The 25141-nt window shown below is 48.8% G+C and overlaps 3 protein-coding genes across 6 annotated transcripts; 1 reads left to right on the top strand and 2 right to left on the bottom strand.

Annotated features, from left to right (window-relative positions):
* Nucleotides 1-1868: 1868 nt before the first annotated feature.
* On the bottom strand, nucleotides 1869-12106 carry KIF3B (kinesin family member 3B). Of its 3 annotated transcripts, none has more exons than XM_051802888.1 (9): nucleotides 12042-12106; nucleotides 7416-8854; nucleotides 6750-6851; nucleotides 5934-6056; nucleotides 5696-5814; nucleotides 5368-5481; nucleotides 4812-4917; nucleotides 4452-4630; nucleotides 1869-3845 (listed from the first exon to the last, which is right to left on the bottom strand). In XM_051802888.1, exons 2-9 carry the CDS (start codon nucleotides 8796-8798, stop codon nucleotides 3752-3754), a joined length of 2220 nt encoding a protein of 739 aa, XP_051658848.1. In that variant the 5' UTR covers nucleotides 8799-8854; nucleotides 12042-12106; the 3' UTR covers nucleotides 1869-3751. The 3 variants fall into 3 exon arrangements, with proteins under 3 accessions (XP_051658848.1, XP_051658849.1, XP_051658850.1); XM_051802889.1 differs by lacking the exon at nucleotides 12042-12106 and adding an exon at nucleotides 11855-11980; XM_051802890.1 differs by lacking the exon at nucleotides 12042-12106 and adding an exon at nucleotides 10859-11424.
* Nucleotides 12107-12208: 102 nt separating this feature from the next.
* POFUT1 (protein O-fucosyltransferase 1) lies at nucleotides 12209-17935 on the bottom strand. Its single transcript, XM_051802952.1, has 7 exons — nucleotides 17739-17935; nucleotides 17356-17477; nucleotides 16990-17172; nucleotides 16341-16453; nucleotides 15493-15685; nucleotides 14720-14962; nucleotides 12209-14302 (listed from the first exon to the last, which is right to left on the bottom strand). Exons 1-7 carry the CDS (start codon nucleotides 17908-17910, stop codon nucleotides 14114-14116), a joined length of 1215 nt encoding a protein of 404 aa, XP_051658912.1. The 5' UTR covers nucleotides 17911-17935; the 3' UTR covers nucleotides 12209-14113.
* Nucleotides 14203-23997, top strand: PLAGL2 (PLAG1 like zinc finger 2). 2 transcript variants are annotated; one of them, XM_051802938.1, is made up of 4 exons: nucleotides 14203-14325; nucleotides 18470-18571; nucleotides 20013-20408; nucleotides 21319-23997. In XM_051802938.1, exons 3-4 carry the CDS (start codon nucleotides 20146-20148, stop codon nucleotides 22538-22540), a joined length of 1485 nt encoding a protein of 494 aa, XP_051658898.1. In that variant the 5' UTR covers nucleotides 14203-14325; nucleotides 18470-18571; nucleotides 20013-20145; the 3' UTR covers nucleotides 22541-23997. The 2 variants fall into 2 exon arrangements, with proteins under 2 accessions (XP_051658898.1, XP_051658897.1); XM_051802937.1 differs by lacking the exon at nucleotides 14203-14325 and adding an exon at nucleotides 17963-18042.
* The last annotated feature ends 1144 nt before the right edge of the window (nucleotides 23998-25141 follow it).

The following is a 25141-nucleotide window of genomic DNA, read 5'->3' as shown; positions in this document are numbered from 1 at the left end:
ATATATACACACACACACACACACACATTACAAAATTCACTGCAGTTCTGCTCACATTTAACTACTTAGTTTACCCAGAGACTTTTTTTTTAAAGGGAAAAACAACACAAGGCTTTGTAAAACATGGAGTTGCTGAGCCCTGCCCCAAATTAACAATGAAAACCACACGTTTTGATAGATGCAATAAATCTTATTGACTTTATTACATGTCATATTTTAGGATCACTTTACATTCCTAGACAAAAGAGATGATACAAATAAATATAAGCTGTAAAACTATGGACAGAACTATGGACAGGTTCTTTTTTTTTCTATAGATCACCTAAGAGAAGGCGGAGGTGGGTGTATCTCCAAGGAGCTGAGAGTTCTCATGGACAGCTGTGCCCACGGAGGGGATTCTGGGGCACCTCTTCAAAAAGAAAGGGAGCTGGAGAAGGCAGTAAGTGCCTGGACCCCGGAGAGTCAACCCCCTCCTGCACACTGCAGCAGGCAGGACCGGTGTTCTCATTTCAGTTCCATCTCCGCAGCTAATTATGGCTTTTGCAGCTTCTCTTTTCCCATTTGTGGAAAAGGCTCCGTGGAGCGAACACAGCACGAACAGACCCCCCCAGGAATCACACTGAACTGTTTAAAGCCTGGTGCAGGTTAACCAGCACAGACAGGAGAGAGGACAGGTCCAGAGGCGTCTCACTGGAACTCCAGCGCTGCCTGTTCAGCGAGGGCAGAGTTAAACACCTAAAACTGGCTGAACACAGGCCTGCTCTGATCTGTATAAGGCACCGGCGCAGCCCCGGGTGCTCTGGCAGAGGTATGTGTGTTTGAGAAGATTCAAGCAGCATGCAAATGTTTTTAAAAAGGCGCTGGACTTAAGGATTTCAGAAAGTGCTTTAATTCCTATGCGTCAGTGTCACACGGCGCTCGCTCCAGCACCAAGGGCCCACTCCTGCCCCATGCCACTTCTTAAAAAAAAAAGATCCCATTATACAGATCAGAGCAAAGACAAGGATGTTAAACATTCCTATGAAGAAAGGGTGGCGGTGCACACTGTCTCAGGGCCTCTTCCAGGAGTCTGGCTGGATTTCCTGCCTTTAGTTAACCAGCAGGAAGCCCAGATGGTTCAGATATCACCCGGAGAGGGGCAAACTCGGCAGGAATGTTTCTTAAAAGCTTCAACCCAGAGCTCAGTATGTTTCGTACAGTTTAAGACAATGTATCTTAACTTAGTGTCAGTGCCACTGAGCATCTGGTGAGGATAAATCCATTGGAATGAGAATCCAAAAAGCTTCTGTAAAAGGCCGAGATTGCCAATGAACACACTGACCAAATCTCCACCGCAGCCCCAATTTACATACAATGACTAAATATGCAGATTTATTCTTTTTTCCACCCTACTGAGTTTCTTTCACCTCGCTAATGAATTTCTACAGAGTTAAAAGCAGAGCCTTTCTGACACATCACCAGCTCATCAACATGAAAACAGGTTTGCACTGCAGAGTCCCATGGCACCAGCCCTGCCACGAGGGCAGTTTCCAGCATATGAGTTTAATATAGAATTCCCTATGGAATAGTAGCAACTGAGGAAGAGTGTGCACATGTGCAGACACAGAGGTGTCCCTGTTTGCATTATTCACATAAAACATGTGTACACAGGTATGTACATAGACGTGGTTATATACTGTGCTGCTATTTCAGGGTTTTAAACCCCGCTTGTTTCATTTCCATTCTCTGAGCACTTACTCCATACAATCATCTTTTAAAATGTCCCAGCACAGAAGATTATGTGCTGGGGAGAAAGAGGGAGGAGAGGGCAGAGAAGGTGATGTTATATTATGCAACAAAAACCAATTAAAAGGCTCTCTGGATATAAACAGTGCTTTATAAAAAGGAAGATTATGCCGGGATTCCATGTTCAGGTTGAAAGAAATTGGTCATGTGCCTGCTCTCTCAATTATAAGCAAATTCCTCCTTCCTCCACCAAAACTAATATATATATATATTTATATGTGCATATATGTGTATCCATATATTAACCTTGTGGCCCAGGGAAGCAGTCCATGGGTTGCAGCAGCCAAGTTGGTGTTTAGGGGCCCACCTGGGCAGCTGGCTCACCTGGGCACCGTGCCTGCAGGATGCAGAGGTGAGCTGTGCTGAGCGCTCGGTTCCTCCTGCTCAGGGGGTCAGCAGAACGGAGTTCTCCAGCCTGGGTGAAGTCACTCCATGGACACTTAACAAGCACAAGGCAGAGTCCACACATCAGAGCATTTCTACAACCGGGCAAGTCCTCACACACTCACACGTGTCAGTCTGGAGGAAGTCGTCAGTGAGGGGAACAGGTAAAAACGTTCACAGGATGACAGCCAAGAGCAACCAGAAAAAGTAACATCCCAAGTCTCAATATACAGCGAACTAAAACTTACAAATGAGCTGTGGGACACTAGACAGGGACACCTTACTCTGTCCTTAGTGTGGAGTTCCACCCCCCTCTAGCCTGCTACATGAGCCTGCGGCATTACAGGAGGCTGCTTTAGTCATAGGGCAGCTTTGCAAGGAGACCATCAAAAGCAGTTCTTCCTCCCTTGTTTTCAAAGTAAAACCCCTGGAATTAAAACCAGCTTCCATCATCCAGCCTCAGTTAGATCTGCTTTCACTCCCAGTGGGCTCTGCATGGGCTGGGATGTGCAGAAGGAAAGCTGCTCAACCCTGGAACAGGTGAGGCACAAGAGGCACCAAATGCTGAACCTCATTAGACACCAAGGGAAGGGACCATACTCCCAGGAGTGTACTCAAAGGCAGCTACATGTTCCAGTGCTCTGTCCAGCTTACAGGAGAGCCTGAGCCTGGCAGGAAGAGCTCTGAGCCAATGCTACATTTCCCATGAACAGCGAGAGACATGAGAAAATGGCCATATGCCATTAAAGATGTCATATGGACACTGGTTTTAAATGCCAGGGGTAAAGTAGGAGGCAAGAGAGAGGAGGAAAGCTGTGGAGCTGGCACTGGCATGCAGAGGTGTTCCTTGACAAGGTGGTTCCTGTTGGTAGGGGTGAGGTCTGTAGGAGGTCAGCACAGAGGAGCTCTTACTTATGCCTGTAAACAAGGAAAGGACTTCAGATTCTACTGCTTCCTTTCTAGAGAGCACAGAATTGTTTTCAAGACCCCTTTTTGTCCTACAGCTCTAAAGGGAGGCACAGCTGTGCGTTTTTGAGGACACACTGGCCACTGCCATCCTGCCTGTTCAGACCAACACCTTAACCCCAGATCTCTCAAGCAGGAAGAGGAAGAAATGTGCACCTTGTCAAGTTCAAACAGATCCTCTGCTTTTTAGCCTCATTTGGTTCTCACTGGGTAGCTCTGGAATGATGGTTCTGTTGAGATGACTTTCAACTCTGTCTTCTTATTGCCCAACAGCCAAAAAGCCCAGTGCAGCAGAAGGGCTGGTGCAGGAGGAGGACGGTGATGCTGTGAGGTGATCCCCATGCTTCCCATTGCTCCTAACACACTTTAACGTACCTCATGCATTTTTGATTTCCTAACTAAAATCCATTTCCCACAGAGGCCAAATGCTGAATTGCAAGCACGGATCTTCCCGTGGCTCAGTGCCCCTGGACTGGCCCGAGTCAGTTAAACAGCAACAAGGCCATCTCCAGGGAAAGGGGCTGGAGGCTGGCCGGGAGCTCTCTCTGCAGGTTTTTATTTGTCTCTGCTCCCAGAAGGCAAAGGCTGTTCCCTCCCTGGAGAGGAGCTGCTGGTTTTACTTTGGAACCAGCCCTCGTGACTGTGGGTAGAGCTGAGAACTGTGGGAGCCTGCTGACGAGGATCCCGACGATTTCCTTCCAGTTTTCGGCCTAAAGGAGTGAAAATGAAAACATAAACAAAAAGAGCTCTAACAATGTCACCTGTTACTTTCCAAAATTAATCTTCAAAAAGCCAATTCTTTTACTGAATTTATTCTCTAATCAGTTTTAGCTTTCTCTTCTGTCCCATGTCCTACACAGCTCCCGGAAAGGAGGTTGTGGCAGGGTGGGATTGGCCTCTTTTCCAGGGTAACAAGTGATAGGACAAGGGGAAACTGCCTCAATTTGTACCAGAGGAGGTTCAGTTTGGATATTAGGAAAAATTTCTTCGCTAAAAGAGTGGTTAAGCATTGGAACAGGTCGCTCAGGGCAGTGGTGGAGCCACCATCCCTGGAAAATGTTCAAAATACAAGTAGGTGTGGCAGCTTGTAATACGGCTTAGTGGGCAGGGTGGGATTTGGTCCAAGGTTGGACTTGAACCTTGAAAGTCTTTTCCAATCTTGATGATTCTATGATTCTATGTCCCTTTTTTTCTCTCTCCCTCTTTGCTTTGCAGCCAAGCTTGGCTTCACTTCACTGACAAGAAGCCCTGACAAACAGCGGCTGTACTCGCACCTCTCCCCGTGGGCCAGTCTGCTCACCGGAGACCTGACTCACCTGGGTTTTGATTTTTTATTTGAAGTGCTCTCAAAGGTCGAGGCGTCCACCTGAATCTCATCTTCATCCTGCAGAGCTGCTTCTAGAGCTGCCTGAACTTTGGGAGCGATGGCTGGACCTTCGTAGTCCCTCGTCGTTCGGCTGGGCCCGTCCAGTTCCAGTAACACGATGTTCTCTGCCTGAGACGGGAAAAGCAGAATCAAAGTCTCCGTGTTTTCACACAAATTGTAACTTTTCCCTCCAGAAACTTATTCTGAAGTACGTTATAAATGTATGCAGGACATTTTACATCTCACAGAAGAACACACAATCCTCTGGGATTCACCTGATCGGGAGGGTAAAGACAAAAAGGGAGCTTACCCTGTACCGAGCCTCTGGATGAATCATCATGGATGTCCTGGCATGTTGGCTCAGGGGCCTTTTGTATCCCACAGCAGATACTGGTCTTTTCATCATCTGCTGGTTACTAGAGAAAAATAGAGACTCAGTCTGTTATACCCCAAAACCAAAGGCCCCTCTTGAAGTTTATGAGCTGCAACATCTCCAAATTCCACACAGAAATCTGTTTCAAGAGAGCAGAAACTACCCAGGCTGCATCTGCAGGAGCAGGAAAGAAATATGATAGGAATGTACTGCTATTTTAATGGTGAATGCACTGCTATATATATTTTACATATGATTATTGGGCTCACATGGAAGAAAAATCCCAATCTTCCAAGAATTTTCCTAACTGTACATTTCTATTTTACTGAACCTACTAAGAGGAATAAATTGCTTTATTTCATTGTGCAGCAAGAACCTGTGAACTCTAGAGGGCCACTTTAAATCCCAAATTTAATCCCTTGTTCTTGACACAGCTGGAGGATTTCCTGTCACCTGTAATTCCATTCCAAGAAAAGAGCAGAAGTACACTCACTCCAGACGGGTTATGGGATGCAGTTTCCAGTGATCTTCCTCTTCATCAAAGAATGATCTGTTCATGATCTTATTCTTTTCTTCCAAGGGAATAAAATTTTCAATAATCAGGTGCCTACATGCAACCACAAAAATGAGAAATACACATAATTAGCAGATGACTTTCCTCACTGCTCCTCTCCTGATGATGTAATACAGCCCTGGAAAAGGAGGAATGGTTTAGTTCCCTTATGTTTAAATCTTGTTCCACAAGTATGTGCAAGGCAGTACCTCCACTCCCTACCCAGGGAAGCCCTCTCTGTTACAGTTAATACAGTGAGGGGACTTACTTTAGCTTTAGTTCCCTGGTAAGTTCATTCTGGGTCTGTTCCAGTTCCTGGCGCTCCTTGATGTGCTCTTCTTGGAGATCATGGATCTCTGCCTTCACAGCTTGCAGCTTGGAAAATAACTGGAACAGACAACAAGGGCCAAAATTTATCACTTGCCAATGTTGCTCTCACTTTCACACATGAGTTGATTTTGTTCCCAGCCCTCTAGACAAGGAATAATTTATTATTTTTTTCTTACCTTTTTGAGTTTTTTGGTCTTTATGTCTACCTCTTGCTGAAGGGAACTATAGGTCTCCTTCAGCTCTAGTGTTTCCTCATCCCGACTTTCCATCTGTTGCTGGATTTCTCGCTCCCGACGTTTCTGAAGAACGTGACATAGGGAATTAAAGACCACAATTACCTTGTCACCTCCAGCTGACACACATGAAACCAACACTCAGGATGGGTTTACTGCCCTGCCTTCCAAGGCTTTTCCTTTGGCTTCCAGTTCTTCCTATCTCTTGCCTTAGAAATACCAGAAGCATTAACAACTTTTCTTTGTCCTTATTTTGCTACTTAAGTCAGATAGTGTGAATAAGTGCTCAGGCTTCAATTAAAGGAATGTCATCTTTAGATTCTGGTGGTTTTTTAATGTTCTTTTTATCAATTCATACTAGTCGTTGCATTTCAAAATCACCAACAGAAACTGCATAAAAATAGAAAATAGTTTATAGAAAATAAACTTTTTAGCCCAGAGTAAACATCCCTCCTTTGAGCTGATGGCTGGAGGTCTTACAATTATTTCTTCACCTACAGACAGCTCCAGTCAAGATAGGACATAAGTCTTTAACATGAAGAGCTAGAAGAAAATGATCATAAACCTTCTCTACATATTTCAAACAATGACAAATAGGACACAAACCCTTCCCCCTTCTTTTCAGATAAATGATTGCTATTAAACCAATTTTAGGGTTAACCCTGGGAAAATTTTCTGATAGCTTCCCCTGATACAATGTTTTATAAAGGTTCCACAGCAAGGATTTTTATACAAAATAACAAATCTCCTTCCTTGTACCTGTTCTGCAATTTCCTGTCGTTTCTGTTCCAGGATTTTCTGCTGTTCATTTGTGTGATCCACAATATTTTTCCCTCCCACCAGGAGCTTGCTTTCCATTGTCTGAAAGGAAAAACCAAGGTCAGAAGTTTCTCTCAGGGACCACAGAATGTAACTTTCTCTTCTATGGATACAACTTCTTCAGGGCAGCTCCCTTATTTAACCTTCTCTTTCAAGGCAGCTGAATTGCTATATATATAAAATTCCTATAAAACTGTGAGATTAACGAAACAGTAACTTGTTTAGAATTAGGCACTGCTGCAACGTATGGCAAAGCTGGAGAACCAAAAGGTGTACTCCCCTGTAAAGAACTTTTTAATGATCTGTGACAGAATGAGGCATGTTTTGTGCCACAGCTTGTAAAAAGATGCATTGTCACATTCTGTTGTGCCAGTTTCTTAAGACATAAGAACAATGAAGCAACTCGTGAATATTAAAACATGAAATTAATGGTGGAAATTTCAACTTCTGGCTAGAAATAGCTTATTTTAAAATCTTCCAATCTAAACACAAAATCACTATCCCGGAAACTTTTTGTGAAATATATTTCCAAATTGGGAAACCCTCCATTCTCCCCAAAGCCCTAGAGAAATTGCTTTCAAAGAGCATCACAAGGAAGAATTCTACCTTGATTTTAGCACTCAGCATTTCTGTCGCTTCCTTCTCTCGCTTCAGGTCCTCCATTTTCTTCTCCTTCTCTTTCAGCAGCCTCATTTTTTCTTCTGCTACCAAGCTGTGATCCTCAACTATAGCTTTCTTCTCAATCTCCAGCTTTTCTTGTTGCTCCCTCCAGTAGTCATCTTTGTCATCTCCTTCATCCTCACCCTCTTCAGTGTCCTCCTCCTCTTCCCCACCATCTCTCCTCCTTTCCCTCCTCTTTCTTTTGCCAATAGACCGTTTTTCCAGCTGTGCCTTGAGTCGAGCAATCTCCTCCTGGAATTCTCGTAGCAGAGCCTCCTTAGGATCCTCATTGACCTGTGGCTTGTTCTTGATGTTTTTGGCACGGTTGGCATACCTCAGTGTGGTCAGTGTCTCCTCCACGTTGTAGGAGGCAGGGCCTATATTGGCCACCATCACAGTTTTGGCATTGCCACCTAACGAGTCCTGGAGTAACCTGGTCAGCTTGGAGTCCCGGTACGGAATGTGTGTGCTTTTCCCATCTACCAGGGCAGAGATGACGTTGCCCAAAGCTGAGAGAGAGAGGTTGATTTTAGTAGCTTCCTTTAACCTCTCCCCCTGTGCCCCAGTCTTGGCTTGCCGCTCGCTGCCTGCGAGGTCGACCAGGTTGAGCTTCCCGACACGGATGTGATTCTCCCCGTCCAGTCCCAGCTCGCTGCATTCAATGGTGATCTGGAAAATGGCGTGAGATCGAGAGCTGTGCTCGTTCATGTTGGTGGCACCAACGGAGCGGTTCTGGTTTCCCAAATTCATGATGTGCTCGATCTCTTTGACGCTTTTCGTAACAACGGTGGTCAAATCCTTCACAAACACCCCTGTGTCTGGTCTCTCCTTCAACTCCAGCCGCTTGGACTGATCCTTTGATAACAAGTCCCTGATTTCTTCTTGGTATATTTCCAAATAAGACGCTCTAACTAAGTATTGCTGATTTTGAGATCTAGAGATGTGGGTGAAGATGTGATCGAATGAATTGGGGATGACCCCTCTCTTTTCAGGATCACCACGCACCCCTTCCATCGTATATGTTTTCCCTGTCCCAGTCTGCCCATAGGCAAAAATCGTCCCATTAAACCCCTGCAGAACAGAGTCCACAAGAGGTCTGAAGGTCTCATCGTAGAGTTCGACCTGTTTGGAATTCCAGTCATACACGGCATCAAAGGTGAAAGTTTTAGGCAGTTCATGAGATGCTCCCCGCGGATTCTTCACCGAGACCTGCCCTAACTTGACATCCACATTAACAACTTTTTCGTAGGAAGCAGTTTTCTCCTTGCTGTTCATGGGCCGGCAGCGCACCACCACCCGCACGGACTCGGAGCTCTTTGGCTTGGACATGACGGCGGGTCTGTGGCTGGTGTGATCCGATGGGTGGATGATCCCGTGCTAGAAACCTGAAACAAAAACAAAGCAGGAATGTCTGGGGGCAGTTTTCTGCACAAAGCCGAAGTCTCGACTCATCTACTCGAGCAGCATTTTGCATTCATTAAGTTGCAAGGGATTTTGGAGAATTAAAATAATGGACACCATGAAAACTCTGTAAAGGCCAGAACTGAAATGCTATTATTTTACCAAAGCTTGTGCATCAAATGGTATCACTTTTACAAGCTCTGCTGCAAAAAATTGCCATCAAATCACATTTTTACAGTTGGTAAAGATTTTTTTCTTGACCTTAAAAATAATCATAATGCTATTTAAACTATTTATAAAGAGAATACTTTGCCATTTATTTTCTTTGCAGTCAAGCCTTTTGTTTCAAATCTCCTGTTTTGAAAATCTAGTACAGCCTTGCTCTCTCTGGCACACAATTCCGCTATTATTTTTTCTTTTGGCATTATACTTCTGCCAGGATTCTCCACAAAAGCCAGCCCTGCCCAAGCACACTGACCTATGACATCACTCCACGCTCCTGCTCAGGAGGTTTACAGGATTCAGCATCAACCTAAATTTACGTTGCATAAACCCAGTTCAAAGATCATGACTCTGGGTAGAGAGAAAGGACACACTTGTTGCATCCCCCAGTCACCAGCCTTTGAAAATGGAACAAAAAGCCTGTGTTCCTGCTAAAGCAGTCCCTGCTAAAGCCTCAGAAGGCAGATCTCAATGGCACAGCTTGGGGAATGCCGTGTGGTTTCTAATAAACCTTTTTATTTCCAAAACATCTTTCAAGAAGAGCTCTGAGGTCCTTCTGGAACTAAGTGTAAAACCAACACACACTGGGAACCCCAGGTAGAGCTGGCACATGTTCAGGTGTGGCCTCCCTGGGATGTGCTCGCTGCTCCATTCCCATCTGGATGCACAGGAAACATGGATTTTGTCCTACTGTTTTTTTACTTGATAATTGCACATCTCAGGAGAGCTCCTCAAACAAAGTGACAGAGAACTTCAGAACTAGAGGATGAGAAAAGAACCACAATGATTCTCGCCCAATATCCAATCTCGGAAAGAGTAACACAGGAATAACAAATAAACATGGTTAAAACCATGTTTAATAAACCTCAGTAAAGCCTTGGGAATTTCCTTCAGTTTGTGGGAGGAAACTCCTTGCTCTTCCCAGAGAAGCACACAGTAGCTGACAGGGGGATGAGGAATATGCATCAAACTGACCAAACTGAACACTCATCCAGAATTCACTTTACACCCTGCACAGTGAATTCACACTGCTGCAGGAATCTTGGGTAGCTACTGAATAAAACCATTTCCCTCCTAAGTGACAGCTCCAGATAAAGGTGACCTTCCTCTCCCACCCACAGCAAACACGAATTCTAGAGCACCAGCACAGAAAAAATATGTTAAACGAGGACAAATCTTGGCAGAATCACAAAAAGCAACTCTCCCTCCTCTCATCCTGAGGATTTGTATACATCAACAAGCACTTCTCCTGCCACAGCTACCAAGGATATTCCTGTAATTCAAGTTCACAAGAGACAATTTTTTTTTGGACAAGGTCACATGACAAGCACTGTGTGACGTATCTGCACGTTCACACTGGTAAATACTCAAATTAGGCACCAATTCTGAAAAGCAGAACACAGATCTATTTTATATATTGAACATCCAAAATACTATTCTGATGAGAAGTGCCACTTTTGTAAGCAACTGTGATAAATATTACATGATCAGAATGAAGTTAGTCTTGCCAGAGGTATACATTGAACAAAAATTATGTCGCACATTTGCTGCTCTTCTGGGTGTATCTCCTTAACATGAGCTTGAGCAGCTTTTAACACCTTTCCACATTTCACTTGCAAGTCTCTTTTTATAGTCACAAACAACTGATTTCACCCCTGATTTGGGCTATTTTCATAACAACCTATCACGAATCATCTCCAATTATTTTAGCTACCGCAGTGAAGTTTACTGGAAGCATAACAAATTATGGTTCTTCTCAGACTTACCCAAGTGTGTAACTGGACAGTAAAACCAATTAGTTGGCAGTGTTTCTACTCCCTAGAAACTCCAGGGCAATGTTTGAGCTGGACAGGAATGGTCAGAAAGCTGGGAATGCTGCCGTGCCATCCACTCTTCTCCATCAAAGAGGGGAATTCCTTCATTAAATTAGTTCAGCCTAAAGTGACCTGGGCCAGGTCCCTGTGTCAAGGTCAAGCTTGAGGTGGATGCACTTGAAGATGTGCCCCAGGTGCCCAAGAGGGGAGGGTGGGCAGAAATGGAAGCATTTTTATTTCAGTAAACATAAGGTTGTGCATGAAAAAAAAATAAGCAACGTCACAACCTGAATGCAAGCTGGGGTAACCACTTCTCCTCAGAAACTTCCAGCATTGGGAGGTGCTGGCTTGGCTGGCTGTGCCCCAGGCACACTGTCCCCAGCCACCTGCCCTGACAGGTCCTGACTTCTCTCTACCTTGAGCTTAAACGTCCCAGAAAGATTTCTCTGGAGGTGCCCAAACCCTTCCCTTGCATCTCCGCACATCCCCAGATATACCACTCGAAACATTCCATTGCTCCTCGCCGTTTAAATCTTTCAAATACTTGTGGGTTCACAACGCCCTGGTTATGGACCCGCCAGACCCAAACCCTCCCTTGTGCTGCTGTTTCTCCCCTCGCCTCCCCTCCGAACCCTCCGCAGGCCGGGCGGGACTGCCACGGGCAGGACCCCGGTACTGCCGCGGTGCGGTCCGGTTACACCCAGCACCTGTGGTCACCTCTGGTCACCTCTGGTCACCTCTGTCACCGCTGTCACCCCACGGGTGTTCCCCTCCCCCGGGGAGCTGGGACCGTGGCGGATCCACCCGAGCATCACCCGCCGCCCTCGCGGCTGCGACACAGGGCGCTGCAGGGAAAAGGGGACCCGAGGGCGCTCGGGGGACGGGGACAGCGCGCAAGGAGGAAAAGAACCGCGGGAGGGAAGCACCGCCAGCGCGGGGGGCACCCACCCGAGCGCGGCCACCCGCCCGCGGCATCGCCACCGCAGCCCGGCCGCGGGCGAGTCCCGCCGCCGCTCTCGCTCGCTGCCCGGGCCGCGGCAGCGGGGGCGGCCCAAAGGGCCCGGGCTGTGCCCCCGCGGGCCGGGCCGGGGGTGTCGGGCGCTCGGGGCGCGGCGCGGGGCCGGGCCGGACTCACCTGCGCCGTCACCATGGAGCCGCCCGGCCGCGGGCCCGGAAGCGGCGCGGCCGCCCCGCCCGCCCGTGACGCGCTTCCCTGGCAACGGCCGCGCCCGCCCCGCTCCCGCCGGGAACCGGGACAAAGGGGCCGCTCACCCCCCTCCGCCCCGCGCCGCCGGCGATTCCAACAACCCCCAAAGTGCCGGGGCTTGCCCCCGACCCGGCGCCTCCCGCAGGAGCCTCCGAACTCCTTCAGAGCTCAGGGATGGTTCCGAGGAGGAAAAGACCACCGTAAATAGAAGGCATTTAGAGTGAAGCCTCCCCGCCCTCCTCGTAACAGCGCTGTCTGGACCGCAGCAGTGCCTCCAGTGCACTGCCACCACAGCCCTGGTACCACAGACTCCCGTGATGGAGGAAGGAATGTCGGGGCACTACCAGTGAATAGAAAATCAAGTTTTTATTAGTACAAAAAAATACCTTTTTTTTTTTCTTTTTTAATTATTTTCTAAAAATACCCCACCCCTAATGTTTTAATACTTCGTCTTCCCAACAGTGCAGGGCAAGGCTCCCCTTGCTCTGAAGCAAGGCATGGCAGCCCTGAGGGCGTCACTCAAGATCAGTAAACTGTATGAAACACCAAGGAGGAGCAAGGTCTCCAGAAGCCTGGCTCCCAGAGGCCCCAAAACCAATGATTTTCCCCCAAATCCCATGATTTTTGAACCCAGCCCTGAGGAAATAAGAGATGAGCCTTTGCCACCCTGACACTTGGGGGATCGTCTCAATTAGCCCTTTTTTGCTCCCTTCCTTCAGCCTTCAAACTCCTTAATGCTCAAGAGTGACTCCAAGGAGGAAAAGACCACCATAAAAAAAGATATGTAGAGTTAAACCCCGGTAACAGCGCTATCTGGACCACAGCAGGGCACTGGAGACAGCAGCTCTAGTACCACAGACTCACACAAGTGGCATTTTTAAAAAAGGAACAGTTCTGTATTCAGTCTTTGGACCAAAAAATGAAGTCACAGAAGCACCGAAAAGGCATTGGTCAAGTTGAGTCTCACCATGTTGGGATTGTCAGTGTTACCAGCACCAAACTGTACTGGGCCAAACGGAGAGGTCTGGGCTGCTGCTTCCCCATCAATGAACAGCAACGTTCCAGAGTTATCTCCCCTGGGAACTGCCCCCCAGACAAGGGTGACGCTCTCAGAGGGGTTATTTTATAAAGTACAAAACCAAACAGAAACCACTACCATAGACCCAAGCACGACGCACCCAACCCAACTACAGCTACTTTAATAATCCTGGCTTAAAGTTTCGCTCCTCCCACAGACCTCACCGACATCAACAGCTACAAAGCTACAAGCCCTAAATCTCCACCTCTGGCCTGGCTGTGACAGATCTCCTGTGTCCCTGCATGTGCCTTCCCCCATGTTGACACAGACGCTGAAGAGGCAGCTGCCACTGTGCCCCACTCTGCTCCTCCAGCACTGCTGAAGGGATCCAGGGCCCCCCAGCACTGGGAATGGAATCTCTTTGGACAGGGAGAGGGACACTGAGGCACTAAAGCGACAGGCATCTGGTAAGGCAACAGCTGCCCTCAATAAACTTAGAGCTTTTTCAGCTCCAAGCTTCACCTTGCACACCCTTTCCAGGGATCCTGATATGCCTGACAATACTTTTGCAATTAAAAGAACCAATTATGGTCAGCTTTGAGCAAGAAGCTTCAAAACACCTCTAGGTAAGAGTTAAGAATTAACGTTAAAAAAAAAAAAAGAAGAGGAAATCTGAGCAGCTGCTTCATCATGATCGCTGGTGAGCCCCAAAGAGTGAGAATGGAGAGCTATAAAAAACTACATCTTAAAAAACTATATGTAGTTTATAGTTCCCTATAAACTATAGGATTTAAAACTTCTATCTGACCTCACGTTGGAAATACAGGAGATGTCAGAGAGAACAGCCTAGAAAAGACCGTGAGGAGCGTCAGAGGGCAGGAGCAGGTGTGGGCAGCCCGGCAGTGACTGCACACGGGGGAACCTGCAGCACCAAGGGCTGAGCTCACAGCCCTGAGAACCACAGAGCCTGTTCCTCCTTTGCTCAGAACTCATCCCGTAACCTGGGGGGGTGGTCCATGCCAAAAAACGAGGAGGGTTTCCCGTGGATGTCGCGCTCTCTTTTCACAAAGGCGGTGAAGGAAGAGACGCAGTTCCCGATGAAGTGATCGGACTGGCCAAGGATGTACAGATCAACCTGAGGCACTTCTGGCTGCAAGCTGACAACCTTGAGCTGCAGAGAAACAAGGGAAGCAGGTAAATCCAGTCAGCTATTGTTACAATCCAATGTCTTGGCGTAATAGATTGTATTAGAAATGGGAATACACAACAGAAAGAAGGGGGTTTGTCTTACATTGCCCTATAACTCATTTATGATTAGATCAGTGTCAGAACATTTTTGAAAATCACTTAGGTTTATTTAATTTAAGCCCTTTTCAAGGAGATATTTACTACCATGCCAGATAATGCTCTTCAACCTCCAGGAAACAAAGAGTTTTACATGATAATTTTTATTGCTATGAGTCAAATTCACTTTGAGATGGCAACGTTTGGCTGTGCATAACCTATTACACACAGCAGCCATGGGCCAGAATCCCAGGGAGATTTTTGCCAAAGCACTCCTGCCAGCATGGGTTTCTGGAAGACTCACCTTTCCTTGGAAGAACTGCTGTATTTCCGTTGTGTAGGGCTCGGAATCAGTAGCGATATAAATGGATTTAGCTTCAGTCTTTGTCACCCAGACCTTGAGAGCACGCTTGATCTCCCTGAGGTCTGGCAGGCACATGTCCATGGTGAGAGGCACCGCAGCACTCCGGTCGTAGCCCACACACTGGGGTGAAGCCATGAAGTGAGGCCCAGCTGTCCCGTCCTTCAACATGTTGCAGGCGTTTTTCTATTGGAAGAGGAAAAGAGAATCATAGAATTATTAAGGTTGGAGAAGGCCTCCGAGATCATCAAGTCCAAACTTTGAATGAAATACCCCCATGCCCACTAAACCATATTGCAAAGTGCCACGTCTTCTTGGCTTTTTGGGCACTTCCAGGGATGGTGACTCCATCAGTGCCCTGGGCAGCCTGTGCCAGTGCTTAACCACTCTTTCAGTGAAGAATTTTCCCCTGATATCCAACCTGAACCTCCTCTGGTGCAACTTGAGGCTATTTTCCCTTTTCCTGTCACTGAGAGAAGAGGCTGAACCCCATCTCACAACAACCTCCTTTCAGGTTCAAAGTACCACGTTTAAGTGGCAAGTGTGAGAAAATGCCACCACATTCCCAACCTCTGCCTGTTTAAAAGAATCCCAACGGCACTGCCAACACACAGGAAGCTCCTGAATGCCAGCAGGGATCAGGTGGCTGTCCCAGCACAGCTCCTTTCTGGTCAGTTTTGTCCCCACCCCAGTAGCCACCAGTGCCGGAGCCGTACCCAGTCCGAACCGATCCTCAGGTGAATCCCAACGTAGGGCCGGACCAGCAGAGACTGGATATAGGCTTCTCCCTTCTTCACCATTCCATCAGACCACTCCATGTACTTCTGGAGGGGCCGGTGCTCCTCCAAGACAGGGAACTGGGCTGGAGCTCCAGGTAAGGCAAGGACAGGGTGCTCGGAGGGTGGAAACCTGTGGAAAAACCAAACCCCAGCAGTCTGAAACACGATATAATCCTGGACACTCCATCCTGCATTAAGACTGAGGTGAAGGTTAGAAAGGAAACCAGGAACATCACAAAATATGCACCATCTATTGCTCCAAATTTAGATCAATTTTAACCATTTTGCCATCTGACAAAGCTCACTGACATTGAAGAAATTTGGATTGCTGTGTTTTACCTCAGACTTTTTATCAGACAGACAAAAAGTTAAGAACCTCATTGACTCAGTGAGGAGCTACCAAGCAATGGGAGGTCATATTTTCCTCCCAGACTAGAGCAATTCTTTCACCCAAACTTACTAAAGTCGCTCATATCTCTGACAACACAAAGTAACCAGCAAAATGATGATCAGCAAATGAGAGCCAAATTAGTTTTGAAAATTAATTACATATGAATAATAATGAATAAACACTGTAATTAAATATTACTGGCTCAGAAATCAATCTGATTTGGTGCAATCACACCTAATAGTGCCCACAGGAAGAGCTGAGCAAATATTTAATGGAAAAAACATTAAGATTTTTAATTACATTGTTAACTAAGCATTTCAATCTCTCCCCCAAAATGTAAATTCACAATACAAAGTCATGACTGTTTTCATGAGCGACTCTAAATGCCCACTACCTTTGGATCCAATGGTCCTTGTAAGCAGGACTGAAGGAAATTCCCTTGAAGAGCTCAGACTTATCAAAATCCACTTGGAACTGATCCCAGAACGGACCGAACGGGTTTCCATCCTGCAAAGGAAAGACAAGTGTTTGTTCAGTGCATTCACAGAGCCTGCAAGGCAGATCTAGCAAGATCCTGGAGTGCAAAGCTGGAGTTTTTCTGTTCTGGGAGGAAAGCAGCCAGAATACAACAGCCTGTCTGTCACAGGTCAGGGCCACAGAAAGGAAAATTACCTGAGAACTACTGCAAAGGCTGTCTTAAAGAAGGACACTACAACCTTGTAGTTAAGAGAGGTTGCTTTAATCCTGACTGGAAAACTCTACCACAGCTGGGAAACAGAGAGCAGTCACAGTCAAGTCTGAAGTGATAAAATCTACTTGCACAGACCATCTTCCCATCCCCAAACACTGGGAGACAAAGAAAAGGCTGAAGGATGAAAAGAAAAGCATGCCTCTCCAAAAGCGGTGAAAGGAATGCCACAAAGACCCATTTGCGGTGGGTAACTCCCAAATTTGCAAATCAACGGCGACCTGAATGCGTCAGTCCTTTCCTTTGGAACCGCAGCGGAGACAAGCCTCGCCCGCGGGGCCGAGGAATAACTCACCTTCATGGGACAAGTGCTTTTGTCCGCGCTCCTCTGCGCCGCCGCCTCGAAGCAATAAGCCACCCGCCGTCCGGGCGGCCAGTGCAGGGGGGCCAGGTGCTCCATGAACTGCTCCAGGCTGAGGACGCGGTGGTACCGCTGGAGCGGCTCCAGCCTGAAGTGCTCCGAGTAGGGGACATGCAGCTGCGGGGGGAACAGAGCCCGTGAACCGGGGGCTCGGGGGGCCGCCGAGCCTTCCCCGGAGCCCGCAGCTCATCTCCGGGAATCCCTCCCCTGGTGCCCCGGAGCTCACACCTTATCCCCGGGAGAGATCCCGGCTCTGCCCTCCGCCCCCCCGCTCCCTCCCTGCGCCCGCCGGGGGCTCACGTTGGTGTAGGGCGGGCGGTGGTGCCGGTACTCGATCCAAGGCGGCACGGCCAGGGTCCGGTTGAGGGCGCGGGCGAAGGCCAGGGCTCCCAAAAAGTGCTCGGCCTGGTTCCCGAAGCGACCTGCGGGAGGGACGAGAGCGGGGATGGAGCGGCGGATGAAGCACCGAGGAGATGCGACTGGAGGATGGAGCAGGGGATGCAACCGGGGAATGGGGACCGGGAACCGCACCGGGGGATGAACCAGGGAACGCGCCGAGGGAACGCGCCGAGGGATGCGCCGAGGAAGGAACCCGAGAGGATGCACCGGGTGAGGCACCGTGGGGATGCACAGGGGAGACACCTCGGGGACCGCGCCGCGGGGATGAAGCGGGAGACCCTCACCCATGCAGGGGCAGTAGAGCAGGTAACCGGCCGGGTCCCAGGCGGGCGTCGCGCCGCTCCCCGCCGCCGTCACCGGGAGGAGCAGCAGGATAAGAACGAGCAGCCTCGGCAGCGGCGGCGCCGCCATCGCAGCTCCCCCTCGTCGGCGGCCGCCAGTTCCCGGTGCCGCCATCCCGTCGTGCCCCGCGGGCGCGGCGCTCTGGCGGCCACCACCGAGGCGTGACGTCACTCCCAGAAGGCCCCGCGCAATGGCGCCGCCGGGGCCGGGGCCGGAGCCGCGCTTGGCGGGGCCCGGGGGAACGGGGTGAGCGCGGGGAGGGGGTGGGCGAGAGACGGGGGCGGCACCGCAGCGAGGGGCGGCGGCACGGCCGCACCCTCCCCTGGGCGGCGGGGTGCCCTCAGGGGCAGGGGGGCGTGTGAGGAGGAGGAGAAGGATGCGGGGCGGGGTGGGGGGGCGTAGGCCGGGCCCGCCTCCCTCCCCTCAGGGCTGGGGGTGAGGGGGGCGATGTGTTCGCGTTCCACCGGGGTTGCTTCGTCCACGGGGCGCTCCGGGGGGTGTGCGTCTCCCGTTTGGCTCCCGAGGCAAACGGCGGAGGCGGCGGGGGGGGTGTGGAACTCGCAGGGCCCCCCCCCGCCGCCTCCGCCGTTTGCATGGCGGTTGCAACAGCACCTTAAAACTCCTTATAATTTACTCGGAAACACACCAAAACCCCAACTCCGTCTTCTTCCAGGTAGCTTTGAAACTGGCCCAGATGGCCGAGCTCGTTCGGAGGGAAAGGAGCAACGACCTGGCGAGAGTGGCAGAGACTCCCCGGAGACCTGTGGAGCAGGAGGTAGAGAAACGCTCGTTTTTGTTTGGTTTTTTTTTTTTTTTTTTACAGAGGTGGAAATATTCGTGGTTGCAGCACCTAGAAAGGCCAGGCTGCTCTTGAGCCACGGGGGCTGAGGAGGGGTCGGGCAACAGTTTGTCACATCACGCTGGCTCGTCCCACAGTGGCACCTCAGCACTTCTGGGTCCTTTGTTGTTCTGCTCTGCCCACAGAGGTTGAGCGTGCACAAAACCATAGCTCTGTTCTTAGTGGGCATTCCCAAACCTCATGGCAACACCTTTTCTTGTAGTCATCCCACTTCCAAGTGTTTCCCACCCCATACTGGGGCTGATGTTTCACTCACACTAATTCTTATTTCAGCTCTCCACAACGTTCCCTGAGCACTTTCTTACCAGGGGTTGGTTTGTTCCGTCGCAGTTGCACATCCTGCCCACAACTGGCACTCGTGCTGATGTGCAGCAGGAAGTTCCTCCTCTGAAGCAATCCTGGAGTGAGAAAGAGCTTGAGGGTTTGATGCTATTTTAAGAAGAGTTTCTCGGGCAGCCAAATTAAGTGAAAGATCGTTTTTATTTCAGCTGGCTGTTTAACAGTCGAGGTGGTGGTAGAACTGTTCAAAAACGTTGTACTTCTCCAACAAGACACACGCAACTCAAGAACAACCTGCTAAGAGATGTTAATGTAGATCTTCATCAACATGAAAGCCAGCAGGGCTCACAGGAGCCTGTTATTTTTTGAACAGGAAACAGTTTGAGCTTCCATTATTAATGGAAGAGAGTGTCAAAGAAAAAAAAAGGATTAAGAATTGCTCATTCCTGTAGAAAACTTGCTAATCCAGAGAGGCAGAATCTGCCTCAGAGTCGAGAAGTGAAAATGCAGTGAGTAATCCCACCCCGAAGAGGAGCAGCATCTGTTGCCTTCCTGGAAAAGGTGTTATGTTGCTGGCAATTGTGAGTTTTTTTCCCCAGCCCTGTTCACTCACGTGTGATGGTTCAGGTTGGTTTGCTCAGAGCAGCAAGCTGGCAGCAGAATGGATGTGAAAAAAAGAAAAAAATACAAGAGAACCTTTGTTTCTCTGAGAAGCTCTAGGAGGGGATTCTGTGTAAGCAGAGACCAAGAGCAAGAGAGAATATGAAAAAATGGGATGAGCAGCGATCCAAAAAACACATGGGGGAAGGTATTTAGAGCTACAAGGAGACACCTCTCTACAGTGTTTCTGGAGAAAATACATGTAACAGGTAACACTGGCTTTTAATAGTTGCAAAAAAACATAATTCAGAAAAAGCTTAACGTGCTTTTATTCAGGTAACAGGTTAAGGGAAAAAAAGAAAGAAAAACTTAGTGGAGACCGTGTCATGTTCATAATGCTTGTTAAATGCTTCTCACACGTGTCTGTGTGCAGGGGTGAAGGATGCAGTTTTTTAACACCAGCCTTCTGTGATTTCAGATGAAGAAGTTTGGCTGTTAAAGCATTTTGGTCACAGAGGGCTCCAACAGAAAACTGCACCAGGACAACACCCCAGCGAGCCGCCCGCAGGCTCGAGTTCTGCTTGACATGGCCCTGCTCTACTAGACCTGCCATGACAGCATTTTTTCCCAGTGTTCCCAACTGGATTCAAGATGCAAAGCAGGAGGAGGAAGAGACAGCCTGGAAATTAGTCCCCAGACCAAGAGGTGAAGAGACCGAAAGTCAGGGAAAATGCCAGTGTGAACTATCGGAGCCCTCCTTCCCTCACGTGGACAAGCTGAGAACTCACACGCTTTCCCATTCGGAGCAGAGACCTTACAACTGCCCCCAGCTGCACTGTGGCAAGGCCTTTGCTTCCAAGTACAAGCTCTATAGGTAGGTACCTGTGAGTGCCTCTGCCCAGCACTGCCAGAAGACAGGGGAAAACCCCTCCCTCGTGTGTCTTCGCTTGAATTTCTGAGAAGCTGGAGGAGGGGAAATGCCCTTTTACCTTGCAAAGCAGTTGAGTCCCAGACATTACCATACTTGGCATCTCTTTAAGCGCCTTCCAGAGAACCTCAGATAACTCTTTATCCCGAGCTTGAGCTGTTTTCTGTGTTACTAAATAGGAAATTGAAGCAAAAAGTGAAGTTCACAGATTAAAAAACAAAATGAAAAGTAAGAATAGCATTTGCGTTCTTAAGCCCCACCTCTGACTTTAACCACAGGGATAATTCCATGGCACCTGTTGCTCCAGCATGAAGAAGTAGAGTTGCCATTTATGTACTGAAGTAGAACATAGAATAATTAAACTGTGATCAGTAGGAACTTGAAACTAGATGAACCACAGTGTCAGAAAGCGTGAGATCTCAAGGTGAAATCAGAGCACAGTGGCTGTCAGCAGACCTGGCCACAGCCTGATCCTCCTGATGAGCTGAAGTCGTTCAGAACCTGCAGACGAGCATTTTGTGTCACAAACTACTGAGGTTTTCTTTGCCAGTTGCCCTTTGGCAGCCTCAGCAGAGGGCAGGAGCTGAGGAGAGGCGGCCGCAGTGCCCCTGTGCAGAGGTGATGCGTTCTGGGGAGGACGGGCACTGCTGGGACAGACTCTGTAACTGCTGGGACAGACTCTGTACCTGTTGCCTGAAATGTTGTGCTCCTGTGCCTGACCTTTAGTGGCGGTAAAATGCCATCTGGGATTTTTGTGGCATAAAGTGTAGGACATGAGGAAAATTTTGGAGAAGTAGCCTGTGTCCCCCTCAGGGGCTGGATGCTTGCCTAACCTTTCCTGCTTTTCTCCCCAAAGGCATATGGCCACGCACTCTGCTCAGAAGCCTCACCAGTGCATGTACTGTGAGAAGATGTTTCACCGGAAGGACCACCTTCGGAACCACCTCCAGACCCACGATCCCAACAAGGAGGCCCTGCACTGCCCCGAGTGCGGCAAGAACTACAACACCAAGCTGGGCTTCAGGCGACATCTGGCCATGCACGCGGCTGCCAGCGGTGATCTCAGCTGCAAGGTGTGCCTGCAGACCTTTGAGAGCACCCAGGTCCTGCTGGAGCACCTCAAAGCTCACTCCAGGCGGGCGTCCGGCGGGGCGAAGGAAAAGAAGCATCCGTGTGACCACTGCGATCGGCGCTTCTACACCCGGAAGGACGTGCGGAGACACTTGGTGGTGCACACGGGCAGGAAGGACTTCTTGTGCCAGTACTGTGCTCAGAGGTTTGGGAGGAAAGATCACCTGACCAGGCACATGAAGAAAAGCCACTCCCAGGAACTGCTGAAGATTAAGACAGAGCCAGTTGACATGTTGGGTCTGCTCAGCTGCAGCTCCTCTGTCGCAGTGAAGGAAGAGCTGAGCCCCGTCCTGTGTATGGCATCCAGAGACATGATGGGTGGTAAGAGCTTCCCTGGCATGCTGCCTGTGGGCATGTACAGCACGCATCTTCAAACCATGCCAAGCTCAGGCATGCCCCATTCTTTGGTTCCTAATTCTCTTCCAATGGGAATGAGCTATCCTCTGGAGTCTTCTTCTCCCATCTCCTCCCCACCGCAACCTCCTCCAAAGTATCAGCTTGGATCTACCTCATATTTGCCTGAGAAACTACCCAAAGTAGAGGTGGACAGCTTTTTGTCAGACTTCCCTGGCAGCCTGTCTCTCTCATCTGGTGAGCCTCAGTCCTCTTCGCCTCAGCCACCTGCCCTGGACGAGGCTTTGCTTTCCAAGAGCCCTGCTAACCTCTCAGAGGCTCTCTGTGCTGCTAACATGGACTTTTCTCATCTTCTTGGCTTCCTCCCCCTAAATCTTCCTCCTTGCAATCCACCTGTATCGTCGGGGGGATTGGTCATGGGCTACTCGCAGGGGGAGGCGCAGCCACTGCTCACCACTTTGCAACATCAACCTCAAGAGTCTCCCGGAGCCGGGGCCTCGCTGAACTTTGGGCCCCTTCATTCACTGCCCCCCGTCTTCACCTCCAGCTTGAGCACAACCACGCTGCCACGGTTCCACCAGGCATTCCAATGAGCTGGAAATAGCACTGGAGAACAGATCTTTCAGCCACCCTTTTGCGGAGATGGAGAGCCTTAAAAACGCACAACTCTTCCTTCCCTGGGGGTGTGAAAGCTCTGCAGAGCTGGGTCAGACGGGAGGTTTCTGATCTCGGAGGGAGCACTTGTAGACTGGAACAGCTGACATCCCGTGTGAGTCCCAGTCCTGTACAGAGGAAAGATTTCAGCTAATAGACTGGATATATTTTATCTAATTTTTAATCTGTGAATCAGGAGCCGCGCTTAGCACTGACCTTCCCTGAGAATCCTGGAGCTATGTTCCTCTCTGGGAAGGGACTGTCCCTGAGGAGGAGTTGAGGCTCTTTCATCTTGGGCTAAACTTTTGAAGAGTCCAGCTTCCATTTCATGTTATCACACTGCAATTCTGGCAAACCAGCCAACACCTCCACATGGAGAAGAAGTCAGGATACCCTCTCTGTATGAAGCCAATGGGGAAGAGGCTGTCCTTCCCCACTACCTCTCATCCCATCACCCAACACAGCTTACTCCACATCAGTGTTAAGCAACAAGCCCGTTTACATAGTGAATTCAGCTTGGTCACCTCATTCTTCTTCAGGAGCCATTAGGTTAAACTCGTTACAGTGAACATTGTTTACACAATACAAATCTGTTTCTGCCAGCCATTACAAAAATAGGAGGCACCAGAATACACTGGGTTCATCTCTGGTGTAGCTAGAACACTGTTTACACAACGAAGTCAGGTTGCACTGATTTCTCTTCACTTACCATGTTCTTCCCCCATGGGGAAATACACTGCTTTCGGACCACTTCAGCCTCTGCCCCTGTAGGCAGCAACTTCCCACCTTTTCATGCTGGCTGTTCCACGTGAAGGGGATGGAGCAGCTCTCACAGCTTAGCTTGGTGTGTGGTGTATGGACAGAGCCCTCTTAAATATCTCCCCCAGGAAAAGAGATCTGGAAACCAAAGCATGTGAGAGAGCTGGGTGAGGAGCTCAGGACATCGAGCACTGGCATACCAGGCATGGGTGAGAACTGGCTGCAGGCCCTGCTCCCTGGGTTCCCTTGGGATGAGGAACAGAGTATGAGCTTCTGGGGTTTGGGGTTATTTACCATAACCATTCAGCGAGGTCAGCACCCTTTTTGGCTTATCCAGGAAGCAGTCTCGTGGTATATTTTGACCTCAATGGTGGTAACATCCAGAAATCGAGGAAAAATTGGTCCCACCTTCAGGTACACTCTGTCAGTGTATCTGAAGCATTTTCCCCAACACCAGTAGTTCTAACAGATGCTAAGGGTTTTGGCCTGCAGTCACCCTTTCACTTTGGATTTGGTTCCACTGGCCTTTTTCGTTCTCTCCTTCTCAAGCCTTCCCTCCTGAAGTTAAAAGTCCTCTATCCCTTGCTCCCTGCCCCACCTCTTAAACTCTTCCACGGGCTGACTACCTACCAGGGCAGAAGGGTTACACTGGGAAGTGGCAGCCAGCTACTGATGTCCTTTAGCATCTGCATTGTCTCCTGCTCCCCTTTTCCTGGGCACTTGTACTGCAGATGGGGACACACGGAGGTCACTCACTGTGCATTGATGCATGCTGATGTCTATGGACAGGGAGATCTTCATACCTCAGCACGGGGGAACCACTGTAGGTCAACATAAACCAGGAAATCTGTCAATATTGTTCTCCATAAATCTAGAAGATGCAAAATCTACCTCTACTCTGTTAGCTCCTTGGGCAAAGCCAGATGCTGTCCTCCCTCACCTCCCCAGAGAACATCCCCTTCAGTCGATGCAGATTCCTTCCTGCTGAGCCATGATCCCACCGTGTGACATCAGCCAGGCCTCATTCGGTCACAGGCTTGTCCCTCTTCTGTTTTACTCCAGAATTTTATTTTTAATTTAGCTTAGTAATTCTTCCCAGAATGACTCTTTAGCGATCCATTGATTCTCCAGAACATAGATCGGTTGTTTTAGGTTAGCCAGCAATGCTGCAAATAAGACTTTTGTATCAAAATGTAATATAAGATTTATTTACCTCAGCAATATCCTGTGGCAATGATCTCCCCGAGTTGAATGCAGTACTTTTTTCCTTTTCTCCACTGGAAAATGTTGCCTTTCCAAGTCCAATGAGTGCCTTCTTGTTCTCTAACCTAGCAAAGGTAAACAGGGCATTGCAGCCAGTCTGTTTACCGGCATTGAATACCTCAGGCCTGTCTTCTATTGCTTTGCTCTTTGCAAATTAAAAGAGTTTCACACTGTTACCAATTATATGCAAGCCTTATCCCTGTCTTGAGTTGAGAGGATTATTATTTTTTTGAGAAATAAATGGTCAGAACTGATCACTCACTGCCAGTGAGGATTATCAGATTTATGCAATGCCATCACACACCTTCTCCCATGCAGAACATTCAGCTTTCTTGCTTTCTGCCTGCATTGTACTCTGAACAGATGTCATCACTGGAATTCCTTTAGCAGTGGTAGCTAAACTTAGAGCCAGGCATCTTTTTCCTACCAGTAGTCTGTCAAAGAATAAATGGAATTCATTTTGCTATGATTTGCACGTGTGATTTGCTTTCCACAGCTACTCTAACAAGCAGAACTGC

This window comes from Manacus candei, unplaced genomic scaffold (assembly GCF_025592945.1).
Source record: "Manacus candei isolate 608988 ecotype Guabito, Panama unplaced genomic scaffold, ASM2559294v1 h1tg000057l, whole genome shotgun sequence".
NCBI lineage: Eukaryota > Metazoa > Chordata > Aves > Passeriformes > Pipridae > Manacus > Manacus candei.
This window is presented reverse-complemented; position numbering and strand designations above follow the sequence as displayed.

Bases quoted from the DNA above. Each gene is read 5' to 3' on its own strand.
- PLAGL2 (XM_051802938.1), top strand. From the start codon at position 20,146: ATGACAGCATTTTTTCCCAGTGTTCCCAACTGGATTCAAGATGCAAAG. The intron at 20,409-21,318 runs GTAGGTACCTGT...TTCTCCCCAAAG, and splicing joins TCCAAGTACAAGCTCTATAG to GCATATGGCCACGCACTCTG.
- POFUT1 (XM_051802952.1), bottom strand. From the start codon at position 17,910: ATGGCGGCACCGGGAACTGGCGGCCGCCGACGAGGGGGAGCTGCGATG. The intron at 17,478-17,738 runs GTGAGGGTCTCC...TCCCTCCCGCAG, and splicing joins GCTCTACTGCCCCTGCATGG to GTCGCTTCGGGAACCAGGCC. The intron at 17,173-17,355 runs GTGAGCCCCCGG...TTCCCCCCGCAG, and splicing joins ACCGCCCGCCCTACACCAAC to CTGCATGTCCCCTACTCGGA.
- KIF3B (XM_051802888.1), bottom strand. From the start codon at position 8,798: ATGTCCAAGCCAAAGAGCTCCGAGTCCGTGCGGGTGGTGGTGCGCTGC. The intron at 6,852-7,415 runs GTAGAATTCTTC...TTTTCCTTTCAG, and splicing joins TGCTGAGTGCTAAAATCAAG to ACAATGGAAAGCAAGCTCCT. The intron at 6,057-6,749 runs GTACAAGGAAGG...CACGTTCTTCAG, and splicing joins GACAGGAAATTGCAGAACAG to AAACGTCGGGAGCGAGAAAT.